At 33.5% G+C, this 19,589-nt stretch overlaps 1 protein-coding gene across 1 annotated transcript; it reads left to right on the top strand.

Annotated features, from left to right (window-relative positions):
• The first annotated feature begins 780 nt into the window (after nt 1–780).
• LOC123711019 (long-chain fatty acid transport protein 4-like) lies at nt 781–18,298 on the top strand. The gene is made up of 12 exons (XM_045663404.1): nt 781–1,245; nt 4,861–5,014; nt 5,904–6,141; nt 6,335–6,554; nt 6,996–7,197; nt 7,647–7,780; nt 9,071–9,129; nt 12,443–12,586; nt 14,484–14,557; nt 15,719–15,940; nt 16,756–16,909; nt 17,451–18,298. The coding sequence occupies exons 1-12, from the start codon at nt 1,070–1,072 to the stop codon at nt 17,600–17,602; spliced, it is 1,929 nt and encodes a 642-aa protein (XP_045519360.1). The 5' UTR covers nt 781–1,069; the 3' UTR covers nt 17,603–18,298.
• The last annotated feature ends 1,291 nt before the right edge of the window (nt 18,299–19,589 follow it).

Here is a 19,589-nt window from a genome sequence, read left to right as displayed (position 1 = left end):
CTAGTTGCCTGATTTCTATTTAATATGGTGGATTGGGATCTAGTGCTCATAGCAGCTCTTGCTGAAGAAGAGAAATCTATTCAAACAAGGAGAATATCCTCGCACCGCAGTGCAAGCTACCCCCGAGTGTTGCCTCGGCACCGAAGCAGCCTCAAAGCTGCTGATGCCGTAGCCTTTTTGTTACTACGATCATATATCATGGAAATTTCTACTTTATTGCCACGAAGGTAATGTATAATGCTTTTTATAACATAAAATCCTCAGCCATTCCGATGCCAATAATGAGCGCCAGGCCTTAGTGTTGCAAACTTGTTATGATGTACGAATACTTAATATTTAAATCTCGACGGAGCTTGCTATATGGGTGTGCTGGAACTGATTACGTGATTTATTCCAGTCGGAAGTGCCTAGTACTATAAAACAATCAAATGTTTTTCCAATCAATCAAAATGCGCAGGCATTGCTAAATTGGTATTTAATTCAGTCGGCGCATAGTTTTATAAATCTTTCGCTGATCAATCGCTTTCGATTCAAGGTTGGGTAATCTATATATTTGAATGTTAAGGTTGACAACACATTTGAATGTTTTGTCTTAGTTCTGGCGTTAAATGTACTTATAATACTACAAAGACAGATAATAAATTTCGTTGAGACTTGAAGTTACAAGCATGGGAAATTCGACATGTGTTTAGATGAAAAGGCTGTAAATAAATTCTATACATCCTACCATAAATATTAAAATAATAATAGAAAAAAATATTTAAATAAAGAAGTATCTCAGTGTCAAGTCAAACTGCGAAAGTGAAGCGCAATAGGCGTGTTTTTATTTTACATTTTTTACATGTCATAGCCACCGGTTCAAAAGCGATCCCTTCGGGGATCAGCTGTTCGCGCATGTGCATCTGGCGCCGAGGGGAAACAAGCCATTGACGCGGCGAACGTTCGCTGGGCGCACGTCCTTGGCGCATTTAGTTAAAAACATTCAACGCCGGCAGACGCGGTCGGCGCGTTGTTAATTGTTTAGGTCTCAGTGTAGTTATTCGCGTGTCCCACTGGGCTCGTCGCCAGCATGGACGCCCTGCTGGCAGCGCTCGTCGCGCTAATGGCACTAGCTGCCGCGATGGCCGCCGTGCTGAGCACGCTATCCAAGGCGGCGATTTTCGCCATACTCGCGATCGCACCTTGTGTTTATCGGTACAGGAAGAAGATTTATGTGATCGTGAAAACATTACCCAGGGATCTCAAGTGAGTTGCTTTACAATTCATTATGTACTGTTAAATTTAACATGCCCACGATTTATGTACACAACCCGCTATGCGTCACGAAAATCGTTAAAATCGTTGTAGTTAACAGCCAAGTAATAATTTGTCAGTGTAAATATATGAACGAAGATACCCTAGTTAACTATACTTATGTTAAGTATTAAAATTGTCTGATATTCCCATAGTTATATAATTTACTGACGTAGACTATAGACGGTTTAATTGTGTAAGTAACCAGATAAAAATAGTTTAGTATTTGTCTTTTACATTTTAGAGTCTTAACGTTAAGCGATAATATGCTTAGTTGTTGCTTACATTACAAAAGGTTTTAGCTACCTGCTACTAAAATTGGTAAGCCAAAAAGTTAGACTGTACGCATAAAGAACTGCCTCTCAGGCATATTATAAATTACTTACTATATATGAGAGTATTTTATTACGTTTCGATCACACATCCTGCATATTTATTAGTGATTAGCTTTATTTTTTGGATATGTACTGCCAAGCTACAATTATTGTAGTCAAACTACATGGACATCTAAATCACGGAGAGGGCAGAGGATATTTTTACATAACACAAAGACTCATATCTTCACAAAATTATGAAGTACGTATAGGGAAATATTATGAAACAGGAAGTTGCAAATAACAAATGATAACAACTTTTAGTATTTTGTTAACGTAGTTTAACCTACTTTTTAATAGATACATTGAATATCCTTAGTGTAACTGTACTAGCGTATATTATGCGGCATGAAGTGGGCAATATTCCAACGATCGAAAATCAACCCTTACTTGTCCAGCCAAAAGTGAAAGCTATATTTTTACACAAAGAAATCAAAACTTAACAATATATTAACAACAATATATTCACAACTTAAACTGAAATGATACTTCGGGGCCACAAAACTTTATAAAAATTTCCGTTTTCACTGCTACGATGAATCTTATCTTAACCTACCTTTCTTTAAATTGTTTTTCAATACAATATTTTGTCATTATGTAATTAAATTTTATCTTGGGGGTAAATAATTTTATTATATTAAGTTACATAATTAACGTGGTAGATATTTACACAATTTTTTTTATATTTTAATTATATTTATATATAAATTATGTTGGCCTAAATCGTTCGAAATTTTCGGATCACGCTCTGTAGGTCAGTTTCTATTTGTTTTAGAATTTAAATATGTATTTACACATTAATTAGATACCAGTTTTGAAATACAAAATGTCAGTGACCTTTGATTGTCTTAGCAGCAAAGACAAAAGAATTGGGAATTTCAAAACAATAGTGAATCCATTAATTGAAATAAACGAAATTAAACACTGCAAAGGATCAATAATGTTGATGCGGTAAAAGAATGTTATTTCGTATACTGAAGTTTTTATATATAGGTAACGTACGTAAACTGAGTACAGGCATTTTTCTTTCCAAGTGCCGTTTAATTATTCATTTCTCGAGTTTCATTTATGATTATGGAAAGTCGTTAAAGTGAAATATATGAAACCACATGTTAATTTTACATCGGTCAAGACCTTGTATCCGACTATTTATAAAGTCAAGGTCTAAATGTAAAACAGTATATATACCCAGCCTGATCGCCTGGTGCTGATTTGTGCTTATAATGCAAAAAATCATAAAAATACTTTTCATGAGATACAATTTGTTCTATTTATTCTAAAGTATATCTTATCTCTGCTGAGATTGGAAACAATAGACCAAGATAAATTGAATGTGTATGAAAAGATGTTAAGTACCAACACGATATACAGTGGGAGAGTTATTTTTGAATGAACTTTACTCAATCGATCCGTCAGTCACCTCTCTGAGCTATAAAGTTATGTACATTAAAATAATACATACGTTTTACATAGGTCCCTAATTTCCGTGCATTATACTCTAATGGGTGATTTATTATCTTACAAATTAAGAAAACATAGCATAGGTAGTGAAACCCGTTTTTTAGCTTTCAATATATTGACAAAGTGTAATTAAACATATCTTTAACTACTGCGACTAGCTCACGACCGGCTCAAAACGACATTAAATATATTAGTTATTGCAAATAACATCTTACAAAAATTCCATTATGACTAATAGCTTAGTAACCTAATTATTTGTGCACATTGCTTCGATTTTATCATTAGGTGGATAGGCGACAACTGTATAAGCATTTTAAGGTATATTATAAATTGTATAAAATCTCAAATTATGTACCGAAAGCCAATATCTGATATGATTTATTAAATAAATTTAATTTTAATTAACTAACTAAATTTATAAAATTTCTAATTTAATAGTTTAAAAAAAGACGATGCAACTCAACTACGAAATTTAATATCAATTATTTAACGAATTGACATGTGGCGGTCAATTGCAGTTTTAGCTTATGTTTGAGAATTTGGATTTTAAATCTTTATTTCATCGTATTCTTAAAGTATCATAAATACAAGTTATAAGATAAGGTCTTATCTATCAGATTGTAAAGACCTACTTTAATATTTTGAAGTATTTGTGGTTGCGTTGAGACCACTTTGAAAGTCTTCGTCAATTTACGGAAAACTGTTAGTTAATAATCTCTCTAATTTGGTTGAAATAAGAAATTAATGTTTAAAATTATTCGCTGGGTTCTAGCTTAGTCTGCGTCCTCGAAAATAAGCATTTAAATATTTCTACTAAGAATCAAGATAGCGTGTTTTCTATCGATTGGAAAAATCGATAATTTTATATCACTAACATGAACTTTATTTCTATGTAAATAAGAGCCAAGATTACCGAGAAAGAAACGTTCAACACGTGACACATTTCACATATAAATATTTTAAAGACGCACCTTGTCCTATATAAGTACAGAGTTAATATCGGCAAAAACATTATTCATGATGTTTGTTTTAAGCAGTTTTGTATGGTTAAAATAATGATGTAAAAATCTATTGTCTAGCACGGACATTTTTTGTCTAAGTTAAATTCTTAAAACCTGTTTGAATTATCACACGATAGTCAAGTTACGTTACGGTTGTTGACTTTTTTTATTAGTTTACGACAAATTTTCCTTAAATTGTTAGTAAATAACCGCTGAGTTATTGTATATTAGGCATGCATCGATACGCCTTTTTGCCGATACTCTTATAGAAATATGGTCTATACCAATACCAACGCTTATTGTATTAAAATTTAATTAAGCTAAAATATACCAGTTTGGTCAGTTTTTAATATTTATTAAAAAATATAAACAGCCACAATTTTTTAATAAGATTAATGGTTTAGTCATTGATAATTAAGAGTAATCAGTAAAATAATATTCCCCGGGCATGGATAGTCCGTGCCTCGTTTGCAACTAGATCAAACGAGGTGCGCGTTTATATTACTACTTATTATTGTTTTAAAGCGCGAAATTAAAATATCGCCGATATATTGGTATCAGGTGCATCCCCATTTTATATTTATTAGTAAAAATGTCTTATATTGCATAATTCCGAACTTATGTAGGATTAGATAAATGTGAAATGTCTTGGCTCCTATGTTCATTGATATAAAGTTCATGTCACAAATATAAAATTGTTTCTAAATGCGATATTTGTTTAATCTTTTAAGGTTCCTATGGCGGTACGCAAATGCGATGATTCGTACGGCAATATACGCTCGAAACAACTGCTCCGTTGCAGAGTTGTTTACGAAGAGAGCCCTCAAACAGCCCGATGCACCGTGCTTCTTTGTCGTCGACGATCGCACATGGACATTCAGAGAGGTAACCCCTTTTTATTGTCCTACACACCACCTATGTCCCATATACTGCTCTTGTAGGGCTTCGACTATTCGAGTAGTCGAAATGATAAACTAAAATTTGAAGTTTTTGCATCCTGTGTAAGGGAGCGTTCAAGTATTACGTAACGAATTTAGAGGGGGGGTTAAAACGTTAGATACGGGAAGGGGATAATGGTAAGTTAAAGATATAAACGAAACGTTTCACTATTGGATACATAAAACGTTACGGTGCGTTTCGTGGGGGGGGGGGGGGGGGGGTTCAAGAATCTCAAAAAATTGCGTGATATAATACTTTAACGCTCCCTAAGCTAGAATGATATCCCATAGTTATATAAAAAAATGTATAGTTTTGAATGACATTCAGTACCATGAATTTTTGCATCAATTTGCGTCTTTTTACCTAGTTGTATGTACTTTATAAAATAAAATGCTAGTGTTAAAGCGAGATAACTGGAATATTTGTGTAGTTTTTCAAGCTAAATCAGCGTAGATGTAGACAGTTTGTGATGAGATTAACGTAACGTGCCAATGCAAGACTTCAGTTGTATCGATGTTATTACGTAATACTTTTTTTCTTGTCTATGGCTTTTATACGTAATATTTTTAAGGCTTTTTAAGCAAGTAAATGGCAGGTCTGACACCTGTTTGTTTTGTAACGGTCAGTAGATGTTTTGCTCTAATATTTTATACCCATATCCAGTAATCAATGCAATTAGCCAAGAAACGCTTGTTAAAATATGTAGGAGACAAAAAAGGAAAATGGAAAAAACAAATTCTGTAATTTATTATAACAATTCAAATGTTTATTGACTCATAAATTCATTTGGATTACGCCATGGGAAGGAAATCTTATCAATGCGCATTTCCGGCAGATGGCAGAAAAATCGAACCAAGTGGCTCGGGTCATGCAGGAGATGGGCCTGAAGCGTGGTGACGTCGTGTGTATCTTCATGCCTAACTGTGCGGAATATGTTTATATGTGGCTGGGCATGGCCAAGCTGGGTGTGGTCTCTGCTCTCATCAACAGTAATCTCCGGCACAAACCTCTGTTACATTGCATCCAGGTCGCAAATGCTAAAGCTATTATCTACTCTGATTGTTTGGTTGGTGGTAAGTGAACTTTTTATTTAAACTTTCATACGAAGTAATGATTTCTTATTCAATGTTAAATCCATTATGAACAAGTATCATAACCCATACGTCTATGGCTTCTCTCTGAAGGTTCAATTCACATTGGTTTAGACTAAATATTTCGAGGGAAATATGACAAACATAGAAAATAATTCTACGGGATTTTTTGCAGCCGTGGCCGATATAAATGCAGACCTCCCCGCGGATATAAAACAATTTCAGTTATATGGCGACTGTGCACCAGGAGTCACGGATATGCGCTCTGAGATGGAAAAGCACTCTCCAGATTATCCAATCGTGGTTGATAAGCCTCAGTACAATGATACTCTTCTATACATCTACACGTCAGGCACAACGGGAATGCCAAAGGCAGCCGTGATGAAAAACTCAAAGTTAGTTCTGCACATCTATTTTTCTTCATTCATTTGCATCATCTATCAAGTTCGTCATCCATATACGATATATATAGATATACATCCATTGTATACTCAAAATTTTCATATTTATAAGATATGAGGGCAAACGAGCAGCAGTTGAAACAGCTATAAAAGAGTCACCGCAGCCCATGGACACACATGGGGTTCTAGATGGACAGGCCTTCAGATCGTATCTCCCAGGGAAGACCTCCAACGGGAGCGGATTCATCAGTTCGCAAAAGAAAATGCCTCGTAAAGCGGACCTTTGAAGACCGTTACACAGGAGATTAAATAACAAAAAAAACATGATATATTTAATGACAATTTTTTTTTAAGTTGAAATTATATTCTAAATGACTTAAAGAATCCGTATGGAATAATATCTTATTTCATTACTTACATAGCGAATCTAATCAGGTACCTGATTGTGGTGGTAGCCACAGTTCATATGCTGGGTTTGAAAAGCAGTGACCGTATGTACAATCCCCTACCGCTCTACCATCTGGCTGGTGGGCTGGTAGGGACCGCGGCAGCTTTAGTTGATGGTATACCCTCGGTACTTCGGAGCAAGTTCTCAGCATCCAACTACTGGAGTGATTGCATCAAGTATGAGTGCACGGTACGTAAGATTGATACTTGATTGAAATAACTAGTATATGTTATAATTGTAAATAAAAAAATATTTCTTTCAAAATCAAAGTCGACTGAATTTTTTTTTGTTATTTTAATACAACGGACAAACTTAAACGTTTCAACGTATTATCCTGTTGTAGATCCTCTGTTAGAACAATCTTTTAAATTATTCAAATAGTTTAGGAAAAATATGTTAAAATTGATTTAATTTAAATGTTTATTGTACGTTGATGATATATGCGATGTGATATGCTAATTGTTTTGTAAATATAATAAAATTTGCTTTCAAATCTTAGTAAACAAATCGTATCAATGAAAATTATATTGTTTATTGATTGGTGATGACTATTGAAACCTCCAAATAAATCTGAAATTTCGTGGTTTAATTTTCAACTTGTCGGTTTATATTTGGTAATTCAATACAATTTTTTATAGGTATCTCAGTACATCGGAGAGATGTGCCGTTACCTGCTGGCTCAGCCTTCGAAGGCTACTGACACTGAGCACGGAGTGCGGATTATGGTCGGAAATGGAATGCGACCTGCCATATGGCAGCAGATTGTTGATAGGTCAGTTACATGATTTTTTAAATCTTTATTACAATTTATTGATTACAGCTTAGCGCGTCCACCGCTATATCTAGCGATATTGAGATGTTCAATAAATTAGGGTGAACGTAATCTTATCAAGCACCCAATCTGGAACTAGATTAGAATTTTGTGCTTTGTATGTTGTCAGGAAAGAGGATTAGGTTGAAATATTGGAAAAGGGAAAAATATAACAATGTTTTTATTTGAGATAATAATAAGCTTTAAATTCAGATACTTTTACATTTAAACGCGTTGCTATTCCATTTTGCAAGGTATCTGTGTGCCCCTGGCAAAGGCCTCCTACTAATCCCGCCATTCCTCTGCACTGTGGCACTCTACCATGTTCCAACTGCTGGTTCTTTAATTTTTTCTATGCACCTTATACCAGTTTAGTGCTTTATTGCTCCAGTTTTCCGTTCCTCTTGCAATGAGCCCCGTCCCATTCCACTTAGTTTATTTATTTTTATTGTAACATCTGTTACATTAGTTGTTTTCCTTAAAGCTATATTCTGTATTTTGTATATTATTTTCTTCCCTATCATACATAGTTCCATCTATCTTTGACACACCTGTAGCTTTGTATGCTGTTCTTTAGATTTATTTCGAGAGCACAAAATCCTGCTGACTATAAGCTTCAAGTTACAAAAAATAATTATATAAATTTAATTATTAAGCGTATTTACGATTTGCTATTTTATTTAAATGATTGTGGGAATTTTATCTATTTATTTGTCTTATTAAGGTAATTAAAATTTTAATAAAACATTCCATTTGAATGTAAGAAAAAACAACTTTATATTGGACGTGGAGTGAAAACCTAATCACTATCATGCGATGTAATTATTCACAGTCAATTCAAAATTTTAGCCCTTTAGACACAAATGCGCTTCGGTTTTTTAATATGAACTTTGCTTTAATAAACATGCAAACTTACAACGCATTTGCCATTTTAAAAACCTTTATAAACATAGTTTTTATAATGTCTCTGTGGTACTCATTTTAAAGGTGCTAATGTATGGGTGTTGTATTATAAATCTTGAGATAGTTAAATATATTAAATAAAGAAATGGACACAATCTGCCTATGTCTATATGTTGAACATAACATATAATATAAAATTATAAACTTAGTTGCTATTAATTTTGGTTTGTGCTGTTTTTTTAATTCATCTAACATTTAGAATTTATTGATTTAAAGTTCACGATATGCTCGTAAAAAGCACAAATGTTACACTCCAATTACTTGATGAGGCAATATTTGTTTTGGCAGGTTCAAAGTACCGCAGATAAATGAGATATATGGAGCGACCGAGGGCAACGCGAACATAAGTAAGTTTCTTTTGTTTCTGCTTATAACAGTGATAACGAGTACTTTGTACTACATTAATTGGTTTACGATTAATGTGTGTAAATAAAAAATGCTGTTTGCTTGCCTCGCTACAACTCAAATAGACCGATTTGGCTAATTATGATCCTGTAATATTTGTGGAAGTTCAGGGATGGTTTAACTGAGGAACATATAAAAATAATAGAAGCGACACTTAAATTTTCCAACAAAATCTGTTCCAGCTAGGAGATGATATCTTTTTTAGAAATAAAAATGTGTCACTAAGTTCATAGCTGTATGACGTTCCTTTGTCTGCATTAATTTAGACAAATATTAGGAGATAATAAGTTCACTAGGTCACCTAGTTAAAAATAAACTCGTAATCAACGCTATTTTTAATATAGTTGTTTATCGAAAGGCATGGTGTAATAATAGTCGCAGATTATGTCAAAACAAATTTGCCTAAAATGTAAATTTATCCGTTTTAATTTTTTTTTAACTGTACGCCTATATAATATAATTATATTTGGTTCGACTACGATGAATATGTCCGGAATATACTAATTATCGTGAGTTTCATCAGCGGTTGTCGAGACAATACGAAATTCCACCCGTATCACCTCGACGTCCGCTTTTCCACAACTGAGCGTTTTTCAAGGCAGTTTTAGCCGCGCACCTATATGGAACCAGCTGCCCGCTTAAGTATTTCCGGACCAATTCGACTTAGGGTCCTTCAAGAAAAGAGCGTACCAGTTCCCAAAAGGCCGGCAATGCAGACGCGAGCCCTCTGGCATTGAGTGTCCAAGGGCGGCGGTATCACTTAACATCAGGTGAGCCTCCGGCCCGTTTGCCCCCTGTTCTATATAAAAAACTAAGCTAATTGTCACGAATCATTTAGATAACTTAAAACGCGTTCAACATTTGTAAAAATCAACGCTTAGATGAGTATTTTCTATCAAATTGAAGTTGGAAAACTCTCCAGGGATAACACGATGTGATTCACTGGTTTTTAATTGATAAGTATTATTGTTTTCTTGTTACGGTGACTTGGTGTCTAGACTCGCCAACGACGCGGCGTATCGACAACACCAGTGATGCCAACTCCTGCAGAATGTTTCATTAAATATCCCTAAATATCGATTATAAAATAATAATAATAAAAATCATTTATTTCAGACCATTATAAGTCTATATATTGTTAGTAGAGATACTTATAACTATGTTAGCAAAATTATTAAAATCATTTATAAACCCCTCTAAAGTTTTTGTTGTACTCATGGTATGGTATTTTCAAATATGCATCAAAAATACATTTTTTTTTAAATATTATGGCATCAAACATACATTCAAATAGTATAAAATTATAGTTTTGATATTTAAGTTGATTTAGTTTGGTGGTTGGGTTTGTATGCTTAATATAACTTGTATATTGTGCGTTTTTTAAGAAAAAGTAATAAATTTATTATATAAAGTACTCCATAAAAATCCGTCTAAATAAATGTACCTCCTAAATTTCCTATAAATTTGGGAGGAAAACCCCAAAGTTGGCAACACTGCAACCAAAGTTCTCGAACATTTTTTTTGTCTGACGCTTAATCAAACGCAAGCATGTTTTAGTTTATTACAACTGCGCAAGAACAAAGACAATTATAATAATTTTACAAAAAGAACAATTGTGACTTCGTTCGCTTTAATAAGTTCATTTTTCATACTTTTATTTGAATTCATTTTAATTTTTTGATAATTCTATGAAATATACTGTATTGTGTAAATGTCTTTTATAATTTGGCCACAATAAAGTACTTTCTACAAATTTAATTTTATAAAGGTTAAAATATAAATCAGTCTAATTGCACCGCTTTAGTCATCTGTCTCTTTTCATCTCAGCATAAACAGAATTTGAAAGAAAGAGACGAAAGAGTACTTTAGCAATTGTTTTTATGAATTTATGGGTAATACTGTTAGATATAATAAACTGTTAAATGGCCATTATTTAGAATTGGTATAACATTAAAATATAGAGCGTAAGTTTTTTCATAAATTGTAATAATTTTTTATGGATAAGATATAATTTGGAGCGCGCTTAAGTTGCGGCGGAAGGTTTTTTCCGATTGAGTTCATTGTCATTTCCGGTGCAATATCATATTTATAATAACACGCAATTTATGCGGTATTCTCTTTACGCTAAAATGTAACTTAAACTGGCCTTATTTAGTTTAATTTTAATTTGCCTCTAATTTTCAAACAAGAAACAAATGTTGAAACCGAACGCTTTGTGATTCAGCTTCAGTGAAATTATGATTTATTAACAGCTTAAGAATTTTTTTCTGCTGACATTTAAGTTAGATGTTAATTTTCCAAATGAAATTATTGAATTATTGCTTTTCCTGCATTGCGTAAAACGCAACTGTTTCAGTCTCAGCGAGGGTTGTAACTAACGACTGTGAGTGTGATAGAACCGATACTAGGTTGATAGAGCGCGAACATGACTTCCGTATTACAATCACTTTAAGATGGAGATAGACTTAGCGCGATGTATTTGAACGTTACCCTAGGATCGTTACCAGAGGCGTCCTTTCTCTTTGCGAGGCCCCGGGCGGCAGGTCTTTACGAGGCCCTCTGTCCTTCGTGATAAGTATGTGATTCGAAAGTAGGTCTGATATATCTATTACGATAGTGGGGTAAACTTCAGTTATTTTTTTTTTCTGTTATGTATCTCAAGTTGATATAGTTTGTCTCAATTTAATAATCTATTTTATATCTAAAATTAATAAAGTTTATATCTCAAGTTGATAAAGTTTATATCTCAACTCAATTCCAGCATCAGGATCACGCGAGCTAATTTCTTAAATCGTGTTTTGTTTCGCACAAACAGCCAGGAATCAAAATTTAAGTATCACAAAGTTTTATTACACTTTTTCAGTTACTATTGACGCGTTATTCAAGTAATACACGATGAATTTGTCAATTATGTTTTGAGTGAATGAATTAGTTAACTAACATTATTTTAATTTACCGTATGTCATTAAGGATCAAATAAAAAGTTCTTAATTTGAAAAAATAGTTTAAAAATCCATTTTTTTTAATTTGCTAGGGTTGATGCGCGAGGCCCCTGCAAAAGCGAGGCCCCAGGCGATTGCCCTGTTCGCCACCCCCTAACGCCACCGCTGATTTTACACTTGGTTCATATATAGCAACTCAAATACTTCCATGTGTAAACACAACATTACACACTAGGAACATCACTGTGTTGTGGCTGCCTCTAACTGTACTCAATTAAGTTACATTTATCCTAAACAAATTTCCTTTTGACAGTTAACGTGGACAACACGGTGGGAGCGGTCGGTTTCCTCCCCAAGTTGATTCCAACCAGACTTCACCCGATCGCACTGGTCAAGATCGACGAGCTTGGAAATGTCATTCGTGGTCCAGATGGTTATTGCATACGCTGTCAGCCCAGTAAGTACTGTTAATTTTACATGAAACTCAATATTACGTGTTTACAAGTTGCGTCATAGAAACTGGTGCGACGCCATTTTGCTAACAGAAACGTTTTGGCGGGTTCGGGATGGCGTAGATTTCGCGAATGTTGTAAACGTTTTTGACATGCTTATGAGCATGCGCGAAGACGCATTTAACTGAATAAACCTATTTTGATTTTGAACCTACAAATTGGTATTTTTAATTCTATTATTTAGTAAGTGATAAAGAATTTGAAATGGTTTTTAAGTGTAAGGTTAAGTTTGAATAATCAACCATTAGAAAGACAAAGGTCTAATGAAAAGTAATGATTTAATTATGCCGGGGCATCGCACAGGTGATTAGTTCATGTTGATTAGCGTAAGACGACGCTAAGGAAAGACTTAGAGACGAGACTTAGCTAAGTAAGACCCGTATGTCAAGTAGACATAATTCTCAAAGTGTCGAGTGTGAATCTTGCCCTAGATTTAAATGGTTAAATCAAAAAATTATTACAGTCTGATACATATAATACACTGTTAAAATATTTAACTTAAATTACGCATTGATAACTGTTGATTGCTTTTTCGTGTGGTATTAATTCTAAATGTCTCTAGAATGTACTAGATTATGTAGTTTCGTTTAGAAAGTATGTTTTTATATTTCAATTATCTATAACCAAATACAGGAATTTAAATTACAACGAGTTTATTATCGACAAAAATGTTTAAAATTATATAATTAAGACAGTTTTGTAACGATGTATTAAATTAACGACTTTTATGGTTTAATGGTTGATTAAAGCGAAATAATAGGCCGGTTAGTAGGCATAGTATTGCCTATTATCACGTATAAATGCCTGCCCTTTAGTGTTAAACACGGAAAATAAAATGCATTTGTAAGCCTACAATAAAGCTTTTGAATAATATTATAAATATTACTACACTATGATTCAGTACAGTAATGAATAATTTATAACACGGCAGGCCCTCTGAATTCATAATAACTGTACAAAGCCGATACTGGCTAGTTAGATTGTTCATGAATATACATTTAACGCTTAGTTTATTTTAATTATTGTACTTTTGTAATTTAATTGTTAGCGCGGTTAGATTACACCTTCGTAATGCGGATTGGCCCATTTATTTATTCTCTCAAAAATAACACATGTTAAAACGAGGACAATCAAAGAATAAAACATTGGTTTGACTGTCCTCGTTGTAATTAATAAAGATATACACGCGTGAACATGACATGAACTTACGAATCAGGCGCAGCGCTAAACAGAGCTATGCAAAGGAAGTTGCTATCGACTATCCCGCGATATTTAAAAAAATAAGGATATCCTTTAACACTAAATCAAGGCGATTGTAACACACAGGCTTCAGTTACACACACAAATACACACCCATACCCTACACGTATTCTCTCTCGTATTATTTTTAAGTGTGTAAACCTTCTAATTGGTCTTCTTATCTTTTGATTCAAAAATTATTTTGTGTTATAGTTAAGTAAGCTTATTAAATATAATCGCGGTACACAAATCCCAAGGGGACGTTTTGTATCGAAGAAGTCGCATAAACTTTTGTATCGAACGGTGTTTATTGAACTTTATTAATTACGCATTTTTCAAAATTTGACGTTACTAAAAATAATTATATTTGAGTAACTTAAAAAGACTTACAGATCAATTTGCATAGCAGATGTCAACAAAGCTACAAACAATAAACGTCAATTAAACGTCAAACGTTAAACGTCATATAGCGCGTGCGTAGAAAGCGTGCCGTATCACGCATGATTAACTGTAGAATTTAAAAATGGAACACTCAAACGATACGGTACAAAATTTTGTTTTTACTTTATTATTTATTTAACGCTATTCTGTTTTTATTTTCAGATGAACCAGGAATGTTTATTGGATTAATTTCTCAACGCAACGCAGCCCGGGCGTACCACGGATACGTTGATAAGGTTCGTCTTAAAACCATGTTTTTGTGATTACCGGATCCAATTTCGGCAATTTAAAAACGCTTCTATATAAAAATTTCAGATTCATTTTTTTTTTAATTAGTCAAACAGTTATTATTTTATAAATGGTAATTCTATAAACAAATAGTGATTAGAAAAAATCAAATCAAACTGCCGCTATTCTGTGCAGTGTTAAAAGTTTTGGAAGTATGCGCGCTTAAAGCTGCACAACAATTATAGTATACCTATTGAGATTGTATTATTTAACAATGAAATAATGCAATTTATTAATGATAATATGAGAAATGATCAGTATTAACCGATAAATTAGAATGATAGATATACCTTCTTTTATATAAGAATATATTTTGACATTAATTAAGTTTGTAACCTGCATTGATTAACTATTACGTAATTTGAACAAATTATGGAAAAGCTCAATATACAAATGCATTAGTTTTTTTTCTACATAACTGACAATACGAAAAAAAATATTTTAATGAGCAAAACCATATGTGTGTCGTAATATACATATTTACGAAAACAAAAGATAAACGAAAAAATTTAGTATTAAATTTAAATTTAGCTCGTGATACACAAAAATATACCATTTTGAGGAAAATTGTATATAACCTTACGTTCAATTTAAAATACTTACTATTGAATGAATGTAAGTGCGTGCTCCTATTTCACCATGCTTCCTGCTGATAGAGGATATTTGACAATGTGAGACAAATCTTTGTTTTTAATTTATTTTATTATTATTTATAACTAAAGATGTCATGTGTGCACACACAATGGAACAATGGTGTAATGGTTGCAGCTCCTTACAAACGTTGTGTAATGTTTAAAAGAAAATTGGCGATTAAAAAGAGTGGCGGAGAGTTTATCTCAATTCTTCTCTTCCGTTCTACGACCTTGATTTAAGAACCGGCAGTAAATGTATATTTCTTTTTTTTACGTTCATAAGTGTATACCGTGTTAGTGTTACCTATATGAATAAATGATTTTTGACTTTGACTATTTATTATAGCCAAACGTGTTACTATACAAATAAAGTTTTATTACTTAAAAATATTAACTGCTTTTAAATAACGGTTTGAGTCATGCCTGATTCTTAACTGATTATTAAAAAAATAATAAAATTATATTTTCAATTTCCAGAGCGCCAGTAACAAGAAAGTAGAGACGGATGTCTTCAGCAAGGGTGACGCTGCGTTTGTGAGTGGTGACATTCTGGTGGCTGACGACTATGGCTACCTCTTCTTCCGGGACCGCACTGGTGACACATACAAGTGGAAAGGCGAGAACGTAGCCACGGCTGAGGTGGAGGATGCACTAGGCCCAGTTCTTGATCGACGGGATTGTGTCGTGTATGGGGTTTCGGTGAGTTAATCTAAAAAACCTGAGTGAGCACATTATGTGCAGCCTTGGCTCGTACAACGGACCTAAACTATGCAAGTATAGTTTGAAATAACTTGTATGTGTTAGTTGAATGTTGTGTATAGTTAAATACATAAATAGAGCGTGATTTAATAATTATTTTACTATTCCATAAGAAACCAAGACTAGGGATAGTTAAACAAATTTTGGATTCTTTAAAAATATAAGGTTAAATTAAGGAATGTCTGTTCAAAACATCTCATGCATACAATCGAGTTTATTAACCTTTATATATGTACATAATTGTGTTTTTAGTTAAAGGTAAACAAAACACTATCATATATAGCAAATTGTTTTGGTATTCGAACGGATATTCTGTTTACATAATTAAATTTATTTGTAATATTGTTTTAAACACTTTAAGATAATAAAATTATTTAAATAAAAACGACTCTGCAATAAGTTTCCACACATCCTTATTTAAGTCACCGGGAAAATTTGAATCTAAATTTGATACGATATTATTTGGACGGCCAATGGCAGAAATAACAAATCAATCCTGACTGATTCATCGTTAATGTAATTTTGAATAGCTCTTTTCAATTTTTGTAGAAGAATAATTCATTCGGAGATAATGTTCCACGCGATAAACGCGGATAATACAGGAATATACTTTCAACTGACATCACTTTTTAGTATAATTTAACTCCTTAGGTAATAAAGTTAGTTACCAATACTTTAAGTGCTTCTCGTCCTAGGATATAACTATATATATTTATTTAGCACACAGCTAGATTAAAATGTTAATTTCTATGTAGATACCCCAAACGGAGGGACGGGCTGGCATGGCTGCCATTGCGGACCCTGAGCGGACATTGGATTTGAGCAAACTGGCTGCACATCTCGATCATTCTCTGCCATCTTTCGCACGGCCACTGTTCCTGCGCCTTACCAAGGACATTGAAATCACTAGTATGTGTATATCTTAATTACTCTTTATTAAGCAATTTCACTTTATAGTATAGTTGGAATTTGTTTCAAACAATTTTAACGTTTCTTAAGGTTTCATTATGTATGACTTAACTTAATAACGTTGCGTTAATAGTAAAAAGGAGGTATTTTAAATGAATGTATTACAGATATACCTATTAATTGATAAGGTTGGGTATTTTGTGGGACTCACGTCATTTATTTATAGTATTGTTTAAACAATTGGAACTTAAACTTGTGTTATTGTGACTTCCGTATGTCAAAAACGTATAGGATTTGATGATTTACTGCGTAATTTTATTAATTTACAGGCACTGTTGAGATCATATTTTAGTAATTGTATTTATCAGTTGAGGTCACAGATTTGACGAAAATTAAATTTAATAACACGTATGCCTGGACTCGTCTCCCTGAAGCCAGATTCACCAATCTTACATAAACTAATTAAACAGTTATGTGTTTTATTGACATTTCGTTAGGGCAAGAAAGTCGTACGTTAATACATGTCGTTTTTATATTTCAGGCACCTTTAAACTAAAGAAATTGCAGTATCAAAAGGAAGGTGTGGACCCGGACGTGATCAAGGATCCGCTGTACTTCCGCTCGGGCGCCGGCTTCGTGCCCATCACCACTCCGCTCTTTAATGACATTTCCAACGGAAAGGTCAAGCTCTAGGCACCAATTGCATTTTCGCTAAGCCCCAAGGGACGACGATTAGATAATTTAGAAATTTGTTGTGATTTATTTCGCTCTGTTGTTCGACATTGTAAAATTTGCCTGTGATGTTTGAACGCGTTTTTAACGCGGGTTTAATGACATTCATTGACACAGTCAATGTCTCGTGTCACGATGTACATTGTCAATGTCTTGTGTCACGATGTACATTGTCAATGTATGGTGTGTTTGAGGTGAATGTGGTGTTTTTGTCGCGCAAGTCGCATTTCTTACAGAAAATGTAAAAGTTTTTGCTGTATTATTTTATACATAATATTATGTAGTCATTAATTTTAGCGGTTTCGGTAACGTATGTTACGTTTTGATTTGGACAATAAATCCCGAGAGCTTATGGGCATTAATGGTGGTAAATGAAATAATAGATCTCGCATCGTATCAGTAATAATTGTAGTTTTGATCAATAGCTATTTTAATATTGCTAGCGTCATAGGGAACATTTGTAGCTAACATTCCGATTCTAGTCTATTAGTGTTCCTAACGATTTATTTCTTACAGATTTCATCTTAATAGTTTGTCACTATGCTAGTTTGAATTTTAATGAACAGACAATTGTGCCTTGCAACAAGGACTGCAATGTTATACAAACTGCTCTTTGAATTTGTCATGTAAAATTGTAAATAAAATCTTTCAAGTAAATTCGTGTTTCATTTCTCTATCTACCCTCGGGGTTAATCTAATACGTTTATAGTCTAGTATGTGAAATACGTAGCGTTAAGTATCGTGTCTGAGGCTGATTTCCGAAATGTTAATGTAAGCCGAACTGCAGCAAAGTCAAGTTTACATAATCATATACAGAAATATTGTTCTTGTCAAACTTCGCTAAGTTAGGTTTCTATTATTTTTGGTATGAATACAGAACTACTATAATTGTATTATACTATATGCTACTATTTGATGAGCAAATGATCATGTAACAGATACAGAAATCTGAGGGCCATAAAAAGGTTGTAGCTTTTATTTATGTTATGAATACAAAAATACTAAACCAGATGGTAGGTATGTTTTTTTTTAAATCGGTCTAGAAGTTATGATTCTTATAATGTGTTTACACATTACAAGAATCCAAAATAATTTCTTCATATTATATCATATAGATAGTGTAAATTGTTGTAACGTTTTATCACATACTGGATAATTAGATTTACGTAAAGTTGCCCCCGTTATCAGGAGGCTGAAACATTTTCTCAGGCTATATTTGAGCAATTCTAGTTAAGTGAGGGATGAAGGAAGTTTGTACCTTTCTAGGTGTGGGATATAGGCGTAATGATGTGCGAGAGACAGGGAAGATCAGACCCTTCTCGAACTGAACATTCTCAACATCTGAACTGTGTAATAAAGATAAAACACTACTTTTCCCCAGAACGTTCTTGAACGAATCGTTTCAAGGGCGGGCCGGAGCGTGACCAGTCATTTCAGTCGTGAATGCGATTCTGATTAATTAGTTACAGTGTTTTATGCCGCTTTGTGTATTTTTACTGCATTTAAATTCCTCATCGACTATTTTCAGCAGTATACGGATTTTCTATGCAATACTCGTAACAATATGTTTAGTCTATAATTCTGAACATTTTCTATCCGCGATGAAAAAGTCTAGAGTAAATTCCAGGTAACTGTAAATAACCAGTAAAGGTCCAGAGTACTTCTAGTCCTATTATACTCGTAGCTACCAAACTCTCACATAGATATCCAATACCTGTTATGTAAGCAATTAAATTATTTATAATATATCCTATGTAAATGTCCCAGCCAATGAACTAATCAGCCGTTCACTTAACAGCCTAGCCGTTTAATTAACGGCCTGAAAGATGTTCAGCCAGTGAATCAAACAGCTAGGCAAATGACTTGGATCAATGCCGTTTCATTACTTGACTAGCCAGTTCACTATTAATTTAAATTTAGTTCAACTTCCTGTTACTCAAACTCTTCA

The sequence above is a fragment of the Pieris brassicae genome, chromosome 6, assembly GCF_905147105.1.
Source record: "Pieris brassicae chromosome 6, ilPieBrab1.1, whole genome shotgun sequence".
NCBI lineage: Eukaryota > Metazoa > Arthropoda > Insecta > Lepidoptera > Pieridae > Pieris > Pieris brassicae.
This window is presented reverse-complemented; position numbering and strand designations above follow the sequence as displayed.